This window comes from Schistocerca gregaria, chromosome 3 (assembly GCF_023897955.1).
Source record: "Schistocerca gregaria isolate iqSchGreg1 chromosome 3, iqSchGreg1.2, whole genome shotgun sequence".
In the NCBI taxonomy this organism is placed as follows: Eukaryota; Metazoa; Arthropoda; class Insecta; order Orthoptera; family Acrididae; genus Schistocerca; species Schistocerca gregaria.
The window spans coordinates 541,387,904-541,407,466 of NC_064922.1; the positions used below are offsets into that span (position 1 = coordinate 541,387,904).

The 19,563-nt window shown below is 41.5% G+C and overlaps 1 protein-coding gene across 4 annotated transcripts in view; it reads left to right on the forward strand.

Annotated features, from left to right (window-relative positions):
- Positions 1 to 10,106, forward strand: part of LOC126354101 (TIP41-like protein) — a 63,116-nt gene extending 53,010 nt beyond the window's left edge. For all 4 annotated transcript variants that reach the window (XM_050003493.1, XM_050003492.1, XM_050003491.1 and 1 more), the window contains exons 5-6: positions 3,336 to 3,497; positions 8,725 to 10,106. In XM_050003493.1, coding sequence (XP_049859450.1) covers positions 3,336 to 3,497; positions 8,725 to 8,838 — 276 coding nt within the window. In that variant the 3' untranslated portion in view covers positions 8,839 to 10,106. The remainder of the gene's footprint in view (positions 1 to 3,335; positions 3,498 to 8,724) is intronic.
- Positions 10,107 to 19,563: the final 9,457 nt, after the last annotated feature.

The window sequence follows — 19,563 nt, forward strand, 5'->3', positions numbered from 1 at the left end:
CTAATACGTCATTACACAATTTGTCTTCTGCATGACATCTGATTAATCTGCTAACACTAATTGTCGGAACTTATTCTGTGGGCTCTGATGGTTGGTCCCACACTGCCAGTTTTCCTTCTTGCTTCTCTTCTGTCTGTGTAATTTTTCCACCTCCATCCACTATTCCATTTTCTACTCCTTCATTATCATTCCTTCTTTCATTGAATTCTCCTCTTTATGCCCTTTCATTTAAAATGACAAAATTTCAGAGACCTTACTGGTCACTTAGATTTGATTTTATGTACGTAGACAAGTGGTGACGGAAAATTTGTACCAAGGCCGAGAATTGAACCTGTGCCTTCTGCTTACTAGGCAGATGTGTTAGCCATGAAGGGAGGATTTAAAGTAGACTGGGGCAACTGTTAGAATTTGGATTGAGAAGTGAGACATGGCAATGTAATCTGTGCAGTTGTGTGTACCACTGTGCTAAGGTGGCCTAATGGCTAATCTACCTGCATAGTAAGCAGAACACCTAGATTTGATTCCTGGCCTTGCTACAAAGTTTCGCTTACCACTTCAGTGTATATACATAAAACCCTTTCATTTGTTCTCCGGTTATCATTTCCATAAGAGGCCATCTCCTCTATGGGTGGCTTAAGCCCCATTCTCTCTAACACATCCATTTGTTCCAGAAAATCCAATAATCAGTTTTTGTCCAATCTTGCCTAGTAACATATTTAAAAAAATTTAAAGTGTAATGCAGCAAGTAATCTTGTTCTTCTACCACTTCAGTTAATATTTCTGCTAAATAATCTTCTTTTATCAGTTCATCTAAATGTCTTGCTTTGTTTGAATGCTATTCAGCAAAATTTTTATATCTCCTCCATTGAAATCCATAAGGCATAAAGTTAAAAAATTCCAACCTCAGTTTCTTTTGAACCTTCTCTAGCCAGTGTTTACTGTTAACAGCCAATGCAAATTCCTCATTTGTTCCAAAACCATCCATGCATAACATAACCCATTGGGCAGCTCCCCCTTTAAAGTGACTCAACACACATGTAATTTGTAATTTATCTGTCCATGCTTCAGGTAATAAGTCTTTAAATGCTTTAAAAATGACATTCATTATTCATCACCCTCAGGTCCAAATGCCTGAAAGTGATGGCTCCGATCCCTCCCACACTGAAAATACCATTCCTCCCTACATTTGTCACTTTTAGGTTGACTCTCATGTACTGTTTCCCATTGCAGTTACCTTTGGCACCTTCCAGTATGAATACTTTGTTTCTCTGTCCAGTTTAGTTTTCTCTGTATAACTCATATAAGAATCCACCTTTTCTGACAATTCAGCACAGACAGGCTTGTCTTTAATCGTTTGCCTCACCTAGTGGTAAATTCTTAAATGTTTCCCCTCTGTAATCCTTCCTCCTCCTAGTTCCACCACCTTTACTGTGATTAATGATCATCATTTTTTTCTGAAAATTGATCCTTTAATTTTCTAGCAACATTTCCCTTCATATTATTTATCTTCTGCTCTATTTGCCTATCCAATCACTCTCTCTGTCTACATGTATAGTCATCTCAAATTTGTTACAAATAACTTTCACCTCCAAGTCCTTCACCACCTCTAAGCCACTGGCTACCTTTTCCTCAGTCTCATGCATTATTACAACATTTGTCTATTCTCTTAACTGGTCAATCCATCCATTTATTTGTGCAGTAATAGTCTCATCCTGGCATTCATTTGTAAAATTAACATTTATTTCAGAAAATTTTCCATCCATTTTATTTTCTACTTTGTCTATATTTTTATTTCATTTGTCTAACTTTTCATTTAAATGGCTAAATTCATCATTCATTATTTCCACAAATTTAGAAATTCTCTCATTATCGTTAGTACCTACAATCATTGTCATTTACAATACGAAGTATTATCATTGAATAAATTCCTCTACATGCAACATACTAAATTTAACAAAATGGACTCTACACTGCTCAGCCCTAGTGATTCTGCTAACACCTCCAAACAGTTCCACCATTGTTACTGTATCTGAAGGGAAGTGATGCTGCTCAATGTTGTTGTCAGCCTGGTTGTTATCAGTAGATGCCCATATAAGATGCTGTGATCTCGCCTACTGGCTTCAACTTGCATGCTGTCATCTGCTGGGGACAAACGTGGCCCACCCCACCTGCATTATTGTCAAACTGCTGTTGATTAGGTAACTGTTTGTTCCCTATTGTGCACTCAGACACCAAATCGTCAAAACGTAGATTAAAAGTTATTTATTTTTCTCTTAGTTAGCACTTAGTTGGGATCAATACCTCCGATCAGCTTCTCTCTTGTTCATGCTTGACAGACTTCTTTGTCAGATAGTCTTATCTTCAATCCGAAGTTGGAAAAGGGTCATCTGATGGTGGAAGGCAAGTACAGTGCCCCTCCTTGGATTGTTGTAGATTTGCTTTATTTTCACACACACGCACACACACACACACACACACACACACACACACAAAAGATTGAAACCAGTGTGATTCTGATTTCTCTTCTTGTAGCCAAACCTGTATCAAATATATATGGACATGATTGTTGGAAAAGTATCTGGCATTTAACTAATTCAAATTAGTCTGAGGAAGAGGATCCATGAAAAGTGGACTGATTTATTCAGCTGTTGGTAGCTGGCACTGATCGTACTGGACCAAAGTAGAGAACATTAATAACACAAAAAATATTTTTCACATAGAATAACCCTCCTTTGGAATCTTATCCTTCTCATGAAGCTTTCAGAACTTGAACATGGGTGACCAGAGTGCTGGAAAGCCCGTTGAAGGCATGTGCAGCACAAATTCGTGAGATGCACTGCTGCATCACTTGCCATATGATATTGCTCTGAAAACTCTGCAACATAAATTAATATACATAGGGAAAAAGCTATGTCATGGTTTGTATAACAGTAACAATTACAGTTTCTCTGACTTTCATGGCTCTACATAGACTTCACTCAAAAAGAGTAAAATATCTGAGCAGTCTTAACTTGTGAGTATTTGGCTAGTGATGGCACAGAAGTGCAATAAAAATACTTTTGTGCTGTTTCACCTGCAACCCCCCACCCCACCCCATTGCTCCACTCCTTTCTGCCTCCACAAGAACAAAATTCTCATTCTTTTAAGTTTCCTCCTAGTAAGATTTCAATTGGTGTGATAAGGATAAAACTTAGCCTTATCATTGACTTACAGATAAAATACTTTAACAGGGTATTCTTGATTTTCATAAATTGTAAAAATCAGAAAATACAATATTTTACTAAACATGATTAAGCATGAATAAATTTAAATATTAATTATATTTTCTTTTACAGAGGGTAATGCCAAGTAGTTTCTTTGTCTTGTTGCGGTACTTCCTGAGGGTGGACAATGTCATGTTGCGAACAAATGATACTCGGCTGTATCATGAATTTGGAACAGATTTTATACTGAGAGAATATACATCTAGAGCAGCTCAGGCATCTGAAATAAAACATGTAAGTACTACATAGTTGTGCTTAGATTGTGACTTGCTGTTAATATGGAATACTTCCACAAAAATTCCTTAATTTTTTATATGCTGATCATGCAATAAACATATTGAAGTGAGGGCGAGTTCCCATCTCCAGGCGAGAAAGGGGTAATCATCCCCTAGAGAGGGACAGCTATCCCCTAATTAACCTCAACAATGTTCGCTGTAAGTTGCTTGAGCTGGTGGTATTGTTAGCTCTTTGAAACTTGGGGCCTTCTGGCTCTGTCCCAGAAAGGTTTTTCCCAAGACCATTCCACTGCCGATAATTTTCTCTGCCTGGAGTCTGCCATCCGGACAGCTTTTGACTCATCTCAACGCCTTATTGCTGTCTTTCTCAACCTACAAAAGGCTTATCATATCACATGGTAATACCACATCCTCACTACCTTACATGAGTGAGGTCTCTGGAGTTCACTTCCAATATTTGTCCAAAATGTCATGTTGCACTGTACTTTCCAGCTTAAGAGTTGGCGTGTCCCACAGTATTCCACATATCCAAGAGAATGGGGCCCTGAAGAGGTCTCTCTCTCTCTCTCTCTCTCTCTCTCTCTCTCTCTCTCTCTCTCTCTCTCCTCCAGTGGCCGTCGGTGAGCTAACAGCAGCAGTAGAGTCTTCATTATTGCGCTCCTTGTATGCTGATGAGTTTTCTATTTACTAAATTACTATTGCTTCTTTAGTGTGAGTAATGCTGAATACAGACATGCCATTTGAAATGAGCTTGGCTTTCAGTTTTCAGCCACCATGGCTCATGTCATGCACTTCTGTCATCTTCATACTGTTGATCTGCAGCCAGAACTTGACCTCAATGACCAATTACTTGATGTGGTGGAGACTTATCACTTTTTGGGACTGGTCTTCGATGCCCTGCTGACGTGGCTTCCCCATATTTGCCAACTTAAGCAAAGGTACTGGCTACACATTAATACGCTTTGCTGCCTGCATAACGCCAGCTGGTGTGCAGACCACACTACCCTTCTGCATCTTTACAAAGCCTGATCATGTCTCATCTTGGTTGTGGGACTCTGGCAGATGGTTCAGTATGGCCCTCAGTATTGCGGTTACTGGACCCTATACGTCACTGTGGGGTCTGACTTGCAACAGGAGTCTTTTGAACTAGTCCTGTGAACAGCCTACTCACGGAGGCTGGGGTCCCTCCACTACAGATCAGGCACCAACAATTACTACTCAATTATGCTAGAAGTGATTGCAGATCCCCCAAGCATCCAAACTACCATGTCCTTTTTTCTAGTAGGGAGATCCACCTTCTGCAACAGAGACCCAGAACTGGGGTCACAATTGCAGTTTGAGCACAGTATCTCTTCCCTGAAGCCAGCTTTTCCTCTGTTGCCTTTTGTCAAGGAGCAATCATGTACACCCACATGGCATGTTCTCCAACCTAGGATCTCTTTCTGGCTTTTGATCAAAAGATTCAGTTCACCCAATGTGGTGTTTTGGTGCCTGTTTCTGGCTCTCCTCAGGGCATTTCCTCATTCGTAAGTGGTATACAGATGGCTCAGTGGTTGATGAATGGACTGGTTATGTATACACACCTGCAAGATACATTGAACTATGCTCCCTGCCAAATGGATGCAGTGTCTTCGCTGCTGAATTGGTGGCCATCAGACAAGCCGTCTGACATGCTCATTGTTGCACTGGCAAGATGCTTCTGATCTGCAGTGACTCCTTGAGCAGCCTTCAGCTGTAGGCTGGTGCTACCCTCATCACCCAGTAGTCAAGACTATCCAGGATCTTCTTGCTGACCTCCATCAAGCTAGATGGCCAGAAATCTTTGTTTGGGCTCCTGGCCATGTTGAGATCTCAAGGAGTGAACATGTCAACCATTTGGCAAAGTTGGCCACCAGGATGCCAATTTTGAAAATGGGGGTCACAAAATTGGACCTCAACACCATTAGTTGTTAGAGGTCTGGAACTCAGAATGATCTGCCCTCGACTCCCCAAACAAACTGAGGGCAGCAAAGGAGACCACATCCATGTGGAAGTCTTCCCTTTGCATTTCTTGCAGGGGAATCCACTGCTCTTCATCGGCCAGGCATTGGCCACACTTGGCTCACCCATGGCCACTTTCTCCAACATGAGGACACATCTTACTGATGATGAGGTACCGGCCACATGTGTGAAGGTGGAATTTTTACACTTCTCACAATTCAGCATGTTGATGGTGAGCAGAATAGACCAACAGATGTTCTAGCTCACATTGATTCCATCACGAAGGAGTGTGACTTACTCATAGTACAGCTTGCCAACACCCAGGAAGGAGACAGTGAGCTGAAGGCATCCCTTGAAGCATCATCGGGCTTACAGCATCAATGAACCCGGATATCCGAATACCAAGCTCATACATAGTGCTTTACTGTGCTGTATCGGTGCCACAAGTGCGACCCCTCATTATGGCTCTTTTTTGCAAGCAAGCAATTTCATCTCTTCTCAACTTAACTCATACAGGAGTAAGGATGATGTGGACAGTACATAAATAGTGAATTTCCTGGAACATAGACTCTTTGATCCTTCTCACTGCCTCTGAGCTAAAATCAAAGCATATATATAGACATTCTTAGCAGTCTTACGATTAAGATTACACATTGTAATTAACCATTACATTGTGTGCTTAAATAAATTGCATTTTCACAAGGCACATATAGTTTTTGCAGCTGTGAGCATTGAAACTTGCTGATGAAAAAGACATCTTCTGCCACACAGAACTTTAGAGAAAACTTACCATAAAAAGTTTATTTCACAAAATTGCACCAATAGTCTGCAATCACAAACAATACAGCATTGCATTCATGTGGTCATCAGCAGTATCAGATTCAGAAACAGGAACCACATTGACAAAGCACATGGTTTAGGTGTACTTACTTGGTTTTGGGAGAAGCAAAATATTCAAAGAGCCTATCAATCTCAAGCTCCTTTTTTGACTGTTGAAAGTTCACTAAAAATCAAAATAAACTTCACAAAGCTATCTAAATCATAAAGGGCTGCTTATATAATTACGAAATAAAACTGCAGGTCTAGAGGGAAGAAATAAAAACTTCCCCAAGAGAGGCACTATCAGGACTTGGAATATTAATTCAGTGAAATGCATAGTGTTTTGAAAAGTTATAAAACAAGGATAATATAGTCAAGTTAAGTCAGTTGATAATGAGTGAATTAGATTTGGAAATGAGACACAACAAGAGTAGATGAGTTTTGCTGTTTGGGCAGCAAAATAATTGATGGTGGAACAAGTAAAGAGGGCACAGTATACAGATTGGCAGTAGCAAAAATAAGTTCCCCAAAAAAAGATTAATGTGTTTCCTGACTGAATACCATAACTACAACATAACATATTAAATGCTATAAATGTTGAAAGAATTGGGCATTTTGAGTAATGTTTCCACTCAGTTCAATAGTAAGTCCATTTACATTCATTCTAAAGGAGACAGTAAAGTTTGTCTTTTGTATGTAAATGAGTATCATTTCTGTCATCTTGTGGATGATGTCTACATTCTTTTACTGTTCAAGATTCCTCTTCAGTCAGTTCAGGACTGACGATGGCATGCCAAACTTCATGTGTGCAACGTGCGCATACCAAGGCCCTGCCTGTGACTCAGCTTTGCTCGGTCCTTCTTAGAAGTACACAGAACAGCAAGACATTAAAGCACTCCATTGTAGCATTTAGTGGTCGGTACAACTCTTGTGAGTTCGGCATTTGTTGGTATCATTGATGTTTACCCTTTCCTGTTAGTCCATGGTATGAAGAACATTCACAGGGCAAGTGGCTGTTTACACAGAAAGGGGCAGTCTAGCAGTCTTATATTACAGTATTTTAAAATGAACAGGAATGACAGAAGAGATGGATGAGAATTCTGAATTCAAATAAGCAATGGACACTTCGTGTTTACTACAAAACGACATTATAGTACTATGCAGAAAGAATTTAAACATTTACATGACAATCAAAGAAGAATAAATTACAATGATCGACAGACATGATTCATTGTTCTGTGGATCAAGGAGTAATTCATGTTTAACTTGCAGGCATGGACCACTTGAAGTTTTCATAAATGAACGAAGAGTATGGAAACTTTATATACTACTGCAAAGTATGTTGGTTAAGTCAAAGGAGCATTCCTGGAATGATTTCTCAATTGAAAACTCGCTATTGTTGGATTTATATAGGAAAAAGCAGTGCAGGAACAAAAGTTAGAACATCCGATATGGATTGCAGACTTTGCATTATAAGTGGACTTGACTGCACACTGCCCACTGTAAGGCATTGTAAGATAACTTATTTCTGATTTGATGGGGATGCATTTAGAAAGAAAATCACATTGTAGAAGGGACACATTGTGACAAAGACAATCCAGTTCGTTAAGCTCACTGGTGTTAAAGAAGGTGTGAGGTTTGAAGAATTCATTGTGGCCCTGCAAGAATTACGCTGATAGTTTCATAGAGGTTTTTAGGAGGATGCTCTCAGTCTTACATCTGTTTTCGTGACTCTGCCTTTTCATTTGAAAGCACGCATGTGCAGATGTAACTTATTGACCTACAAGGTAATTCCAGTTTTAATTACAAATCTTTGTATATTAAAACTGTCCAGGATGCCCACATTGCTTTTCTCAGATACGATTTTCATAGTCTCCATGAGGCTGCAAAAGTGCTACAATATTTTGATATTTGTGTGTGAAAGACCTTTTTTTTATTATTATGAAAGTAAATTAGTCATGATTACATGACAACTTGACTGTGAAACTATGTGAAATTCCCTACAATCTCTCTGTGTGCTGACAGTTTGTACTAGATAAAAATTGTATGTCTTCAGTACGCAAAAAATAATTAAAAAATACTGAAAACTTATTTTGTTTTTGTCTTTGTTGTTGAAAGTAGTGAAATATAAAACCAGGTCATATGCAATACCACTATACTACCATTTAAATGCCACTCGTTCAGTGTTTTCCCCGCTTCACCCCATTCTGCTCAGATAGAGTAGCATAGCATGATGTGGCAGTGGGGGGGGGGGGGAGGGGGGGGGGGAATTGACATGAGGCTGAGCACTTTGGCCCTCGGTCCCAGGAGCCGAAATCTTGGCCCACCCTGAGTTAGTTGAACACTTAAATGCTCTCTTTTCTTTTGCTATATTATAATTTCTCATTTTAGTGTTTTTAATTATTACTAAAAGTCTTCATTTTCAGGTTCCACCTTCTGTCCTCAGAGAGCCAAATGAGGTGACACCACTTCTTCCATTAATTGAGTCTCATTATTCTAAACTTAGCTTCCCAGAAAGCAGTTCTTCAGGAATAAAATAATTTGCAGAATGGATGATAAAGCCAATGTTGTCATTTTTGGTGTGTGTGTGTGTGTGTGTTTTTTTTTAAATAATTGATGTACTTTATATTCCTGGAGTATGTTTATATTGTCAAGTACATGGTTTTTAGCAATAGTTAAAATGTAAAATGCAACGGAAATTGAGTCTATGAACTCGTGTAAAAACATTTGGCTCATACTGATTAAGCCCTGAATAATCATTGAGACATGTTGTCATTGTTACTAACAGTGATCAATCCATTCCAAGGAGTTGAGGAAATTGAATAATTGGTGTATATTGCTTCTCTAGAGCTGCAAACTTAATGAAATGATGTAGGTTTCATTTCTTTATCCTGTTTTTTGCCTGTGCATTTGTCTGTAATGAGAGAACTGTTACATCTTTCCTACACCCCATATAATGTATTTACTATTTCAGAAATCTGCCAGTATATATGTAGAATCATAATTAGTTGCCATATTCTCAATTAATTATGAAAGCATTAAATTTTGTGAGCACTGTTGAGGATGTCAAAAAAGTTGTTAACCATTACAATAACAGAATAGGTACATATTGAACAGGTGTGTGTAAAGTTATGTAAGCATTATGTTTAGTGAGACACTGTAATTTGTGCTCATTTCCCACCATGTGTGTGTGTGTGTGTGTGTGTGTGTGTGTGTGTGTGTGTATGTGTGTGTGTGTGTGTGTGTGTGTGTGTGTGTGTGTGTGTGTGTGTGTCTACACCATGAAAAGTTGTTAACCAGTACAATATATTGTGAACAGAATAGGTATTCCTTGAACAAGTGTTCACAGAATTATGTAAACATAATCTTTAGTGAGACACTGTACTTTGTGCTCATTTCCAAACTTGTGTGTGTGTGTGTGTGTGTGTGTGTGTGTGTGTGTGTGTGGTAAAAGTAGACATCATGTTTTATCAATATACATTAAAAAAGTGAAATTGTGAAAAGTGAATATGTGCTTTTATTTTATTAAAATTTAATAGAAGTGTCATATTTCAACATTCATCTATATTTCCATTTTTGCCAACTGTGATGTCAGAATGAGAAACTAATAGGCCTACAGTCCTAGTGTAGTAATTCAGAACACTGTGTTCAAAAGTAAAATACATATTTAAAAAAAAAATTATTCCTTCCTTCCACTCACCCATCCCTTCTCCAAACATAAGAGATAAAAGAAATGAAACTGCTATGCCTATACTAAATAATATTATTACATTTTGTGTTACTGGAATAAAGTGTAATCTGGCTTTTACATTCCCAGAATTAACATTTTCCCAACATTTATGACATTTTTTATTGGTCCCATCAAATTTCCTATGCCCACAATGTTAATTTGCACCTGATTTTGCGTCAACATATTTATAATTTTCCCAAGATTTGCGCATTGTGAAAAAATGACGTTGGCATGATGTGTTTACAAATATTATGTGGTTAAGTTTCTTGACACCAAGGCACTCTACTGAGCGGATTTGAACCAGTAAACATGTAAAAGTTGGAAAAATTCATGCTGTATCTCCTGCCACTGCCAAGCTCTATTTGGTGTGGTGGCTGATGGAAATAACTAGGTTCATTCAAATGAAGACATCATGATCAATCACAATCATTCCCAAACTGTCTCCACTGTGCAAATGCAATTTCCTGATTGCTGTGATCATCGTGACCCCATTGTCGAACCATATTTGGCGTGTTTCAGCATGTGGTCATCAGAGCGATAGTTGACACCGCCATCTACTTTGCAATGCTCAAATGTTTTTAGTTTAAACACAGCAGGGGTTACATATTTTATTCATTTTGAGCAAAACGTGTTTCTGGAAATTATTCTCGTTGTCAAGTGCCGTATTTACATATGTAATTTTTTTTATGTTACACAAACAAATAATGTGAATTATAGTGTGTGTGTGGGGGGGGGGGGGGGGGGTTGTTTTCTACATATCTGATTAGGCACAGTACCTGATAACCTCGAAAATACAACTACAGTACATGAGACGTGGAACAACACGTATTCAAATACCACACAAAATACTTGTGTACATATTTACACTTCACAACAAGAAAAATTTCTAGAAGCGCATTGTGCTAAGCATGAAAAAATATGTAACTAGTTCAGTATTTCATTATTTGAATAATGAATGACAACTGCAGGCTTTCAGAAACATCAGTTATGGCATATGAAATTGAATCAAACAATCCTACTTCCTAGGCAGTTATCAGTTCCACTTAAATCAGTGGTCTTTATTAGATAATAAACTTTCATTAGATAATAAACATGTCCCTGACAAGTCTTTTGGTGCCTGTTTTGTACATATTCCTACATGATGTGCAAGGTGGTATCCTATACATAACTTTTACAGCATAAAACTTTATTTCCCAAATTTTACATTTTCCCACCTTTTACACCATTTTTTAAGTCCTTTGAAAAGTGTAAGAGAGTTTCTCTGTTGTTATTACATATAAAAATTTCCCCACTTCATCGTGGCTGGTTGTTACAACAACTGCTTTAAAAGTGTTTCAGAACGAAAACAGTCTCGGTTGCGTATTTAGACAAAAAAAAATGATAATTTCACAACTGAGAATGTTTTTGTCCTGAAACAAATAGTTAATACATCTCATTTTACCTGTGAATAATGAGTATCACATTCACTGGAATTATTTAATTGGATACATAAAAAACCAAATGGTGGCAGAACACACTTATAAAAGACTGATGCGATTGGCAAGCTTTTGGAGCCAGTGGCTCCTTCTTCAGGCAGAATGGTTGAAGGGGAAGGAATAAGGGTGAAGGAAAAGAACTGAAGAGGTCCAGGAAAGGGATAGATTTTGGAGAAGTCACCCAGAACTGCAGGTCAATGGAGACTTACCGTATGGGATGCCTTTTATTGAAACAGGCATTCAAACAAGCATTAAATTTTGAATTTGACAAAGAAGTGATGAACACATTAACTAAGATGCACAATACAATACAATATTAAAATCAGGACAAAAGAAACAATCAACTATTGACATGTTTTTCAAACCCCTGTGAAGATAGAACTATGCATTGTATGATATCTTCATTATTGTGCTATAGTGTCATTAGTGTCACAAATGTACAATATACCAACAGTTTGCTGAAATGACAACATTGATTCAGTTCCTGTAGTGATTCACTGATGGAGAGATCCGAAGTGAACAATGTTCATTTGTTTACAGAAGTGTAATAAAAACTGCAATTTTAGTGTATTTTCATGTTTTTTTTTATTATTTTTTATTTTTATTTTTTTTTTTTTTTTTTTTTCTTCATCTCATGTGGGGTATGTGTTCTGGTCTCCAGAGAGTGTGGTCTCAAGTCACGTGACTTTCCTGTATGGGAAATGGGAAAATGGATAACTGTATATGCAACAAACTGTTCCCATATATGTCTGTACATACATATATTTCAGCACAAAGAAAGATACATGTGTACATTGTACAAGGTACAAAGGCTGACTGGAACATTAACATGGCAGCTCGTCAGAGCAGTTAGAGTTCAAATATCATGCTTTACATGGTCAATGTGACCTAGCGATGCCCCCCCCCCCCCCCCCTCCCACCTCCTGCAGTACGGAGTGTGGCCTGTGAAGCCTGAGGGGAGGTCGTGTGGGTGTCGGAGTGAGTAGTATGAGGTGGCAGGCATATGACTACGTGCTCCGTCTCAGTCGGGGCAGTGTGCGAAGGCGCGGTGACAGCTGCAGGTCCACATCATAACCAGACAGCCAGCAGGGGCAGACGATGCATCGCAGATGATGGATAGCACTCTCGGGGAAGGGAGAGGCTATGCACTATCTTGACATCTAGCTCCTCATTGAGTGTCTGTAAGGAGCACGAGCACGCGGTCGTCAAAAGTGATGATTGACACATTGTTGATGCAGTTAGGTGGTACATTGCACTTCAAGCTGGAAGTCGGGGAGCAAGTCTCTCCGATAGATAAAATATCATCAAAACCTGCGCATGGGGTTGATGACGACATCCTTGGGAAACCCGCGAACTGCAGTGACGAATCATCAGAAGGAGAAGACTCTACCATGGGATGAGCTAACTTATTATCGGGCTCGGAAATGGAAAATTCATCCGGATGGTTCAACTGGGATGGCTAGGGGCATCGGAGTCCACGAAAGCAGGCTTGAGCCTGTGTAGCGAAACAGTCCGCGGGCGATCTTTAACCATAATATCGAACGTCATCACACCTCTCCGGAGTACTTCAAAGGGGTCGAGATACGGGAGTTGCAGGGGTTGTCTTAACGGAATCATCCCTGAGCATAATGTGGGAGCAAATGGTGAGTGCGGTTTTCATGTAAGGATCCGTCGTGGAATGACTGACAGGGGGGTGTAGCCATGAGTGTCTAAAGTGGGTGCACTTTCTACTAATAAAGTCTGGGGAGGTGGGGATATCTTTGGGTGCTTAAGGCAGCATAAGTTCCCCAGGTAGAACCGGGTTCTCGCCAAATACAAATTCGTAGTCAGGTTTAAAGGTCGAATGGAGACCGAGTAACACCCAAGGAAGTGCCTCAGACCTGAGGCAGTCATGGCACTTGTGTACTGTTTTAAGGGTGTGGTGCCATCGTTCCACTAAACCGTTGCTTTTTGGGTGGTAGGTTGTTGTATTAATGTTTTTAATACCACAAAGGTTACATAGAATCATGAAAAGTGGAGACTCGAATTGTCAACCCTGGTCCGTGGTGATGGTGGGCGGGCAACCGAAGCTGGTGATCCTTGATGAGACAAATCACATGGCCACAGTTTCCTCTGTGAGGTTGGGTAATGGAACAGCTTCTACCCAATGAGACATGCGGTCGATTGTGGAGAGGATGTATCTGTGGCCCTCTGACGGTGGAAGAGGGCTGATAAGGTTGATATGTACATGACGAAAACGTCCTTGCGGAATGTCAATTTTGCCAAGGAGGGGTAGACGTGTGGTGTCAGATTTTGTTGCATTGGCAGGAAATGCACTTACAAGCCTAGGTTTGACATCCCTGCTTAACATTTTTTCAAAAAAAAAAAAAAAAAAACGCTCAGTGACGAGGCGTGTGGTGGCACGGACACCAGGGTTGGCAAGGTTATGCAAGGCATCGAAGGCTTGTCAGCGCAACGTGGGAGGGAGAAACAGCCACAGAGTGCCGATAGAAGAGTTGCACCACACTTTGTCTGAAATTCTGGGGAACTTGGTTTTAGTAAAGGCAAGTGATGTCTGAGAATCCACGAGGAGAGCTTGAAGTTCCTCGTCAGAGTCCTGGAGAGTGGCAAGCTTGGATAAATTAACGATGTGTGAGACAGTATTGATCTGCGAAAATCAATCAGCGGGGACATTTTCTGTCCCGTTGATGTAGTGTACATCCGTAGTCAATTGCGAGACCAGGTCAAAGTAGTGTAAATGCAGAGGGGGTGGGTCCTCAGGAGGGTTGCAGAACGCATCCGCCAGTGGTTTGCGGTCAGTAAGGATGAAGAAAGAACAGCACTCAATGTCAGGGCAAAATCGTTTGACAGCTTCATAGAGTGCCAGAAGTTCTCTTATCAAAAGCGGATTATTTCTTTTTGTGCTGTAGACAGTTTTATAGAGAAGAAATGAAGGGGTAAAACTGTGTCGCCTATGTGTTGCTGTAATACTACCCCAACCACGATGTTGCTGCCATCCTTAGGGATGAACAACTCAGCAAATGGCACTGTCTTTAGAGCCCTGAAGGCCTCTAGTATAGGTTCAGTCCAACACACTGGCTTAAGGCTTGAAATCTGTTTGCTGGACAGCGAGTCCGTCAGTGGGGCCTGCACAGCGGCGGCAGAAGGTAGATGTCATCAGTGGTAATTTATAGTACCCAGGAAACATCGGAGTTCTTTGTGTGGCAATGATGTGATAGCCTGCACGCAGGATTTGGGAGGCTGTATTGCGTCTGAGGAGATGGTGTAACCCAAAAATTTCACAGAAGACTGGCGCAATTGGAATTCATCTTTGTTGACATCGACACCATTGGAGTTCATGGTCTGGAGGATAGGGATAAATGATCTTCGTGGTTCTCAGTAGACTTGCTGAAAATGATGATGTCACCCAGGTATGCAAAGCAGAATTCAAACTGTTGGAAGATTGACTCAATGAAATGTTGCTACGTTTGTGCCACATTCTTTAAACCGAATGGCATGAATTTGTATTGGAACAAACCAAGTGGCATGATGATAGCAGTCTTTGGAATGTCTTCCGGTGCTATGGGAATTTGGTGATAGCCACGTTTACAGTCAATCACACTAAAGACTGTGGCACCCAATAACATATGGGAGAAATCGTTTATTATTAAGCACAGGGTAATTGTCCATGATGGTATGAGTGTTTAAGCGTCTGCAATCACAATACATTTGAAAAAATCCGTTGTGTTTGGTGACGAGGTTAATCAATGAAGACCAATTGGTGTTGGATGGCTGTGGAATGCCTGCCTCAAGAAGTTTGTTAATTTGCTGCAGGGCTGCACCCAACTTAATGAGGTTGAGGCGTCTAACCTTGTGCCTAATAGGAGGGCTGGCAGTGGTAATTATCTTGTGTGTCGTTCCGTCAGTGACGGAAGAGACAGAACTGAACATGAGGCTGAGTAACATCCTCACATGAAGTTAAGGGACGAGTGGGGCACAATGAGGCATAGCCGTTAGCGCAAGTGGGGAAAGGCAACACAAAAGTCACATACCTGTTACATTAGTGCAGCATGTGTGTGTTTGGAGAGGTCAGTTGCACACGCAGCACGGAGCGGATCAGGGCGTGCAGAGACTGTATATTGTTATCTTTGCCTTGAGTGACTGGCACTGGCTATAATGGCATTGGCACCGCATGGGGAATGGCGATGGACGCCAAATCACGTGGTTGGCATGCGAGAGAGGGGGAATGTTTCCCAACACGTGGGGCGGCTGCGTGTGGGGTGATCATATTCGCGTCGCATTCATGACTGTCACTAGAAGCACTGTTTGAAACACATTGCACTGCACGTAGCGGGCATGTGGCGTGTGCAGAGAAAACTGAATGTGAATCATCACATGCAATGAATGTTTTTGAACTAACCTGATGAGTGTCCATGCTGGTGTCTGCTGATGAAGGTTGCTCAGGTGAAGGAACTGTGGATTGTAGTTGCAGCAGCGAGGTACGAGCCACAGTGAGCTCCTCGAAAGTGTGAGCAATGCGTTGTTTCAACTCGTCATTATGCCAACGGAGTAGTGCCACTGCGTCGTACTCTGACAGTAGATTAGTGTCGCAGGTCACAATGTTGTCCATGAAGATGGAGCACTCACAAACCAAATCACATGTCGCCGACGGAAACATGACGACGATCGTAAGTGCCTCAGCACGGTATCTGAATGTCAGAAAGGTGGTGTACCACTGAACCTTGTACTATGTTCAGGGAGAGTTTGTAATGAGACAAGAAATCCATATCAAGAATTGGTTCGTCGACATCAGCAATGTGAAAAGTCCACAGGAAACGTAGAAGATAAGATGCACCATAACTTTAGCAGAGCCAACAGTTTGTACTTTTGATTTGTTAATAGCACATAGAAGCGACTTCATCAGTGAAAAATCAGAAGGAGCCAATGATGTAGGTATGATGGACACGTCAGCACCTGTGTCGACTATGAAAGCAAGCCACGACAAAATGTCGGTCACACATAAACGACCTCTCGGCCGAGAGGACCAATGGATGGAGTGCACTGTTTGAGGACGTCTGTGAAGTTCTCCGCAGGACTCGGCATCTTTTAGATCCTGTGCTCAGCATTTGGGTGCTCACAAGGTTATCTGCACTTCTTGGCCTCATCCTCAAAAATCTTGTGGTACCAACAGTACAGATGAGCTGGATGTGGCAGTGGCGGTGATTGTGACAGCGGAGGAGGTTTGTCCTCATTGATCTGTTCCGGAATGTAAACAGGGACGTGTGGTCTGTGTGCGATTCTTGAGTGCTCGGAAAGAGGAGAGAGAAAACGAGTACTGCTCGGTGGTGTAGATGGCATGGAGGTGGAACGAGCTCTGCCTCTGCCCGCAGTTGACCGGTAAACAGGCGGTGTAGTGCCAACCAGCAGCGAGAGGTGTGCTGGTTCTTTTTGTCATAGTAGTGCATACAGCTGATCTGCGATTCGAAGGTGAGAGCCAATAGACTCGAAGGAATGCGGTAGCAGGTGTACCTGCAGGTCGGTAGGTAACTTGGCAGACCGTACCACCCACTGGGTAACGTCCGGTATCGTGTGTTCACTCACAAGTAGCTGAAGGCGGCACCAGAGTTGTGACAGAGTGCCGTCCCCCAGGTGTTCCTCGTACAGGATCTTGATTATTAATTCCTCTGGCAAGTAGGCGAGTTGGTCCAATATTGTCTTCTTGGTGAACTCGTATTTTGGCGGCGGCATTGGTCACAAATTAAATCTGAGTGGACATGGAGGTGCGTGACGAGACAGAGAAATTTAGAATTGTCATCGGTCACCTGATGTAACTCGAAAAATTGCTCCAGAAGCATAAACCATGAAACGGGGTTGTCCTTGTATAAAGGAGATAGCTTGAGCAGACAGGGGGGGAGGGGGGGGGGTGGAGAAGGGTGGCTTTGGCATATCTTGGAAGGCCTGCTGTCTCGCGGTAGGATAGGCTGTCCTGTAACTCGGCACTACTGACATGAGCGTATTACTAGCAAACACGTTCCAAACAACAGCTGGTTGCAATGTCCCTGATGAGTCACAGAAGCATAACGCAGCAGGCATGGTCGGTAACGTGGGAACGAACGGGTGAGCAGCGTGTGAGGTAGCCCCATAAATTGGACCAGAGGTTAAAGGCACAGTAGTTAAATTGTCCACCTCAGAAATGATGCGGAAGGCCGACGTGGCAGTCGCAGATGGTATTGCGGAAGGAGCAAGCGGCTGTATGGTCCGAATTGGGGACCCCCAGGAGTGATGGGGAGGGGCGGAGTAAAGGGGGGGGGGGGGGGTAGTTTGGTTTGGTACATGGTGTGGCAACAGCGAGAGTTTTCTGTGCACATCACAGGTGCACCCCATGTGTTAGGTACATAAATCATTGGTGAAACCTGCTGGTGAGCACATTGTCATGGTACAATGTTCCTGGATGGTGAAGCGCAGTTGGGTGTGCTCGAACCAATGTGGTCGAGATACTGGGTGACAGATGTGCTGATTGAGGCTGACGAACTTGATGTATAACAATGTTCATTATTAATTTGTGAGGATGGCAAAACTGGCATAGCTTGATAGCAGTTGACTGTGTGTGCGTTTTGCAGGAATGGCAGCGTTGCACACGGCACTACTGTAACCGACATTGCGGCGCATACAGGATCAAAGCATGTGTACGAATTTGGGTCCCTTTGAACACTACATGAGCAATCGATCATTACACAATACTGGAAATGTCCACTTCACCTTTCACATGTTGGCGTGCACAGTCTGATGACACGAAACCTGAGTCCATTGTTTGAGGTAACGGCGTAACACTCGGCCATTGTAGAACTGCAAAGTTTGAGGTTAACTTTGTTGGAGATCACAAATCACTATCTGTTAGCAGTGAAACCACCATTGGCAGGGGATTGGAGTGGCCTAGTAGTAGTAGCTGAGCCTCCAAATGATCATATAAAACTTTGGGTGAGGCAGCCATGGCATTGAACGTAAAACCTGGTGATTCCACACAGCCAGAACAGAAGAAGTAGAAACTTCGGGGTCACCTATATGGGAAATGGGAAAATGGATAACTGTATACACAACAAACTGTTCCCATAAATGTCTGTACATAAAGAAAGATACACGCGTAAGCTGTACAAGGTACAAAGGCTGACTGGAACATTAACATGGCAGCTCATCAGAGCAGTTAGAGTTCAAAGATCATGATTTACATGGTTGATGTGACCTATCGACGCCACACCTGCATTCCAGGTGGCTGATGGCACACATGTACATGTCTGATACAATGGATTTAGTCAGTGTCATCATATTTAACACATTTTGTGCCTTCTACGCTAACACACAATTTTGAGTGTTGATTGATTCATTGATTTAACAGGTGAGCTAAAACAGCTTAGGTCTGATGTGCCACTGCCCGCACCGAAACTGGGTTTATTGTGCGGTATCACACCCTGTATATCTAGTAAAGCCAATAGTGCAAGGAGTCCCTTTACCAGTTTTTTCTTAGACACAATTTCTTCAGGTCTAGTTGTCCCGAAGAGTCTGTATCTTTTACCCTCCAATTCCATGCATTCGAAGATTAGGTGTGATGCAGTTTCTTCACCCTCATCACAGATCCTACATTTAGGGTCCTCTTCCATTATACTCATTGTGTGTAGGTGTTTTTTTGAAATTCCCATGGCTGGTCATCAGTCTAGTCATGAGTTTGATCTCTTTTCTGTTCAGTCCCAGGATTACAGAGCTTCTTTTAAAACATGGCTTGGGCATCATTACCTTACCATGTTTTTGTTTATGGACCTTCGTCCAATATCCTACACGATGTTTCCTAAGCCAGTTTTGTAGTTCTAATTTGATCATAGGCTTGGTGATTGCCAGGACAGGTTCCAGTCCAATAAATGGAGTTGTTGCCCCCATCCTAGCCCCAATCAAGCCCTAGATATTTCACTATCCCCTTCACAGGTAGAGTTTCATCGAAGAACTTTAGATTCCAACTTACATGCTGAATATGTCTCTTCATAAGTGGCATCACAACAGTCTTCTTAGGATTAACTCTCAGATCCTGTTTA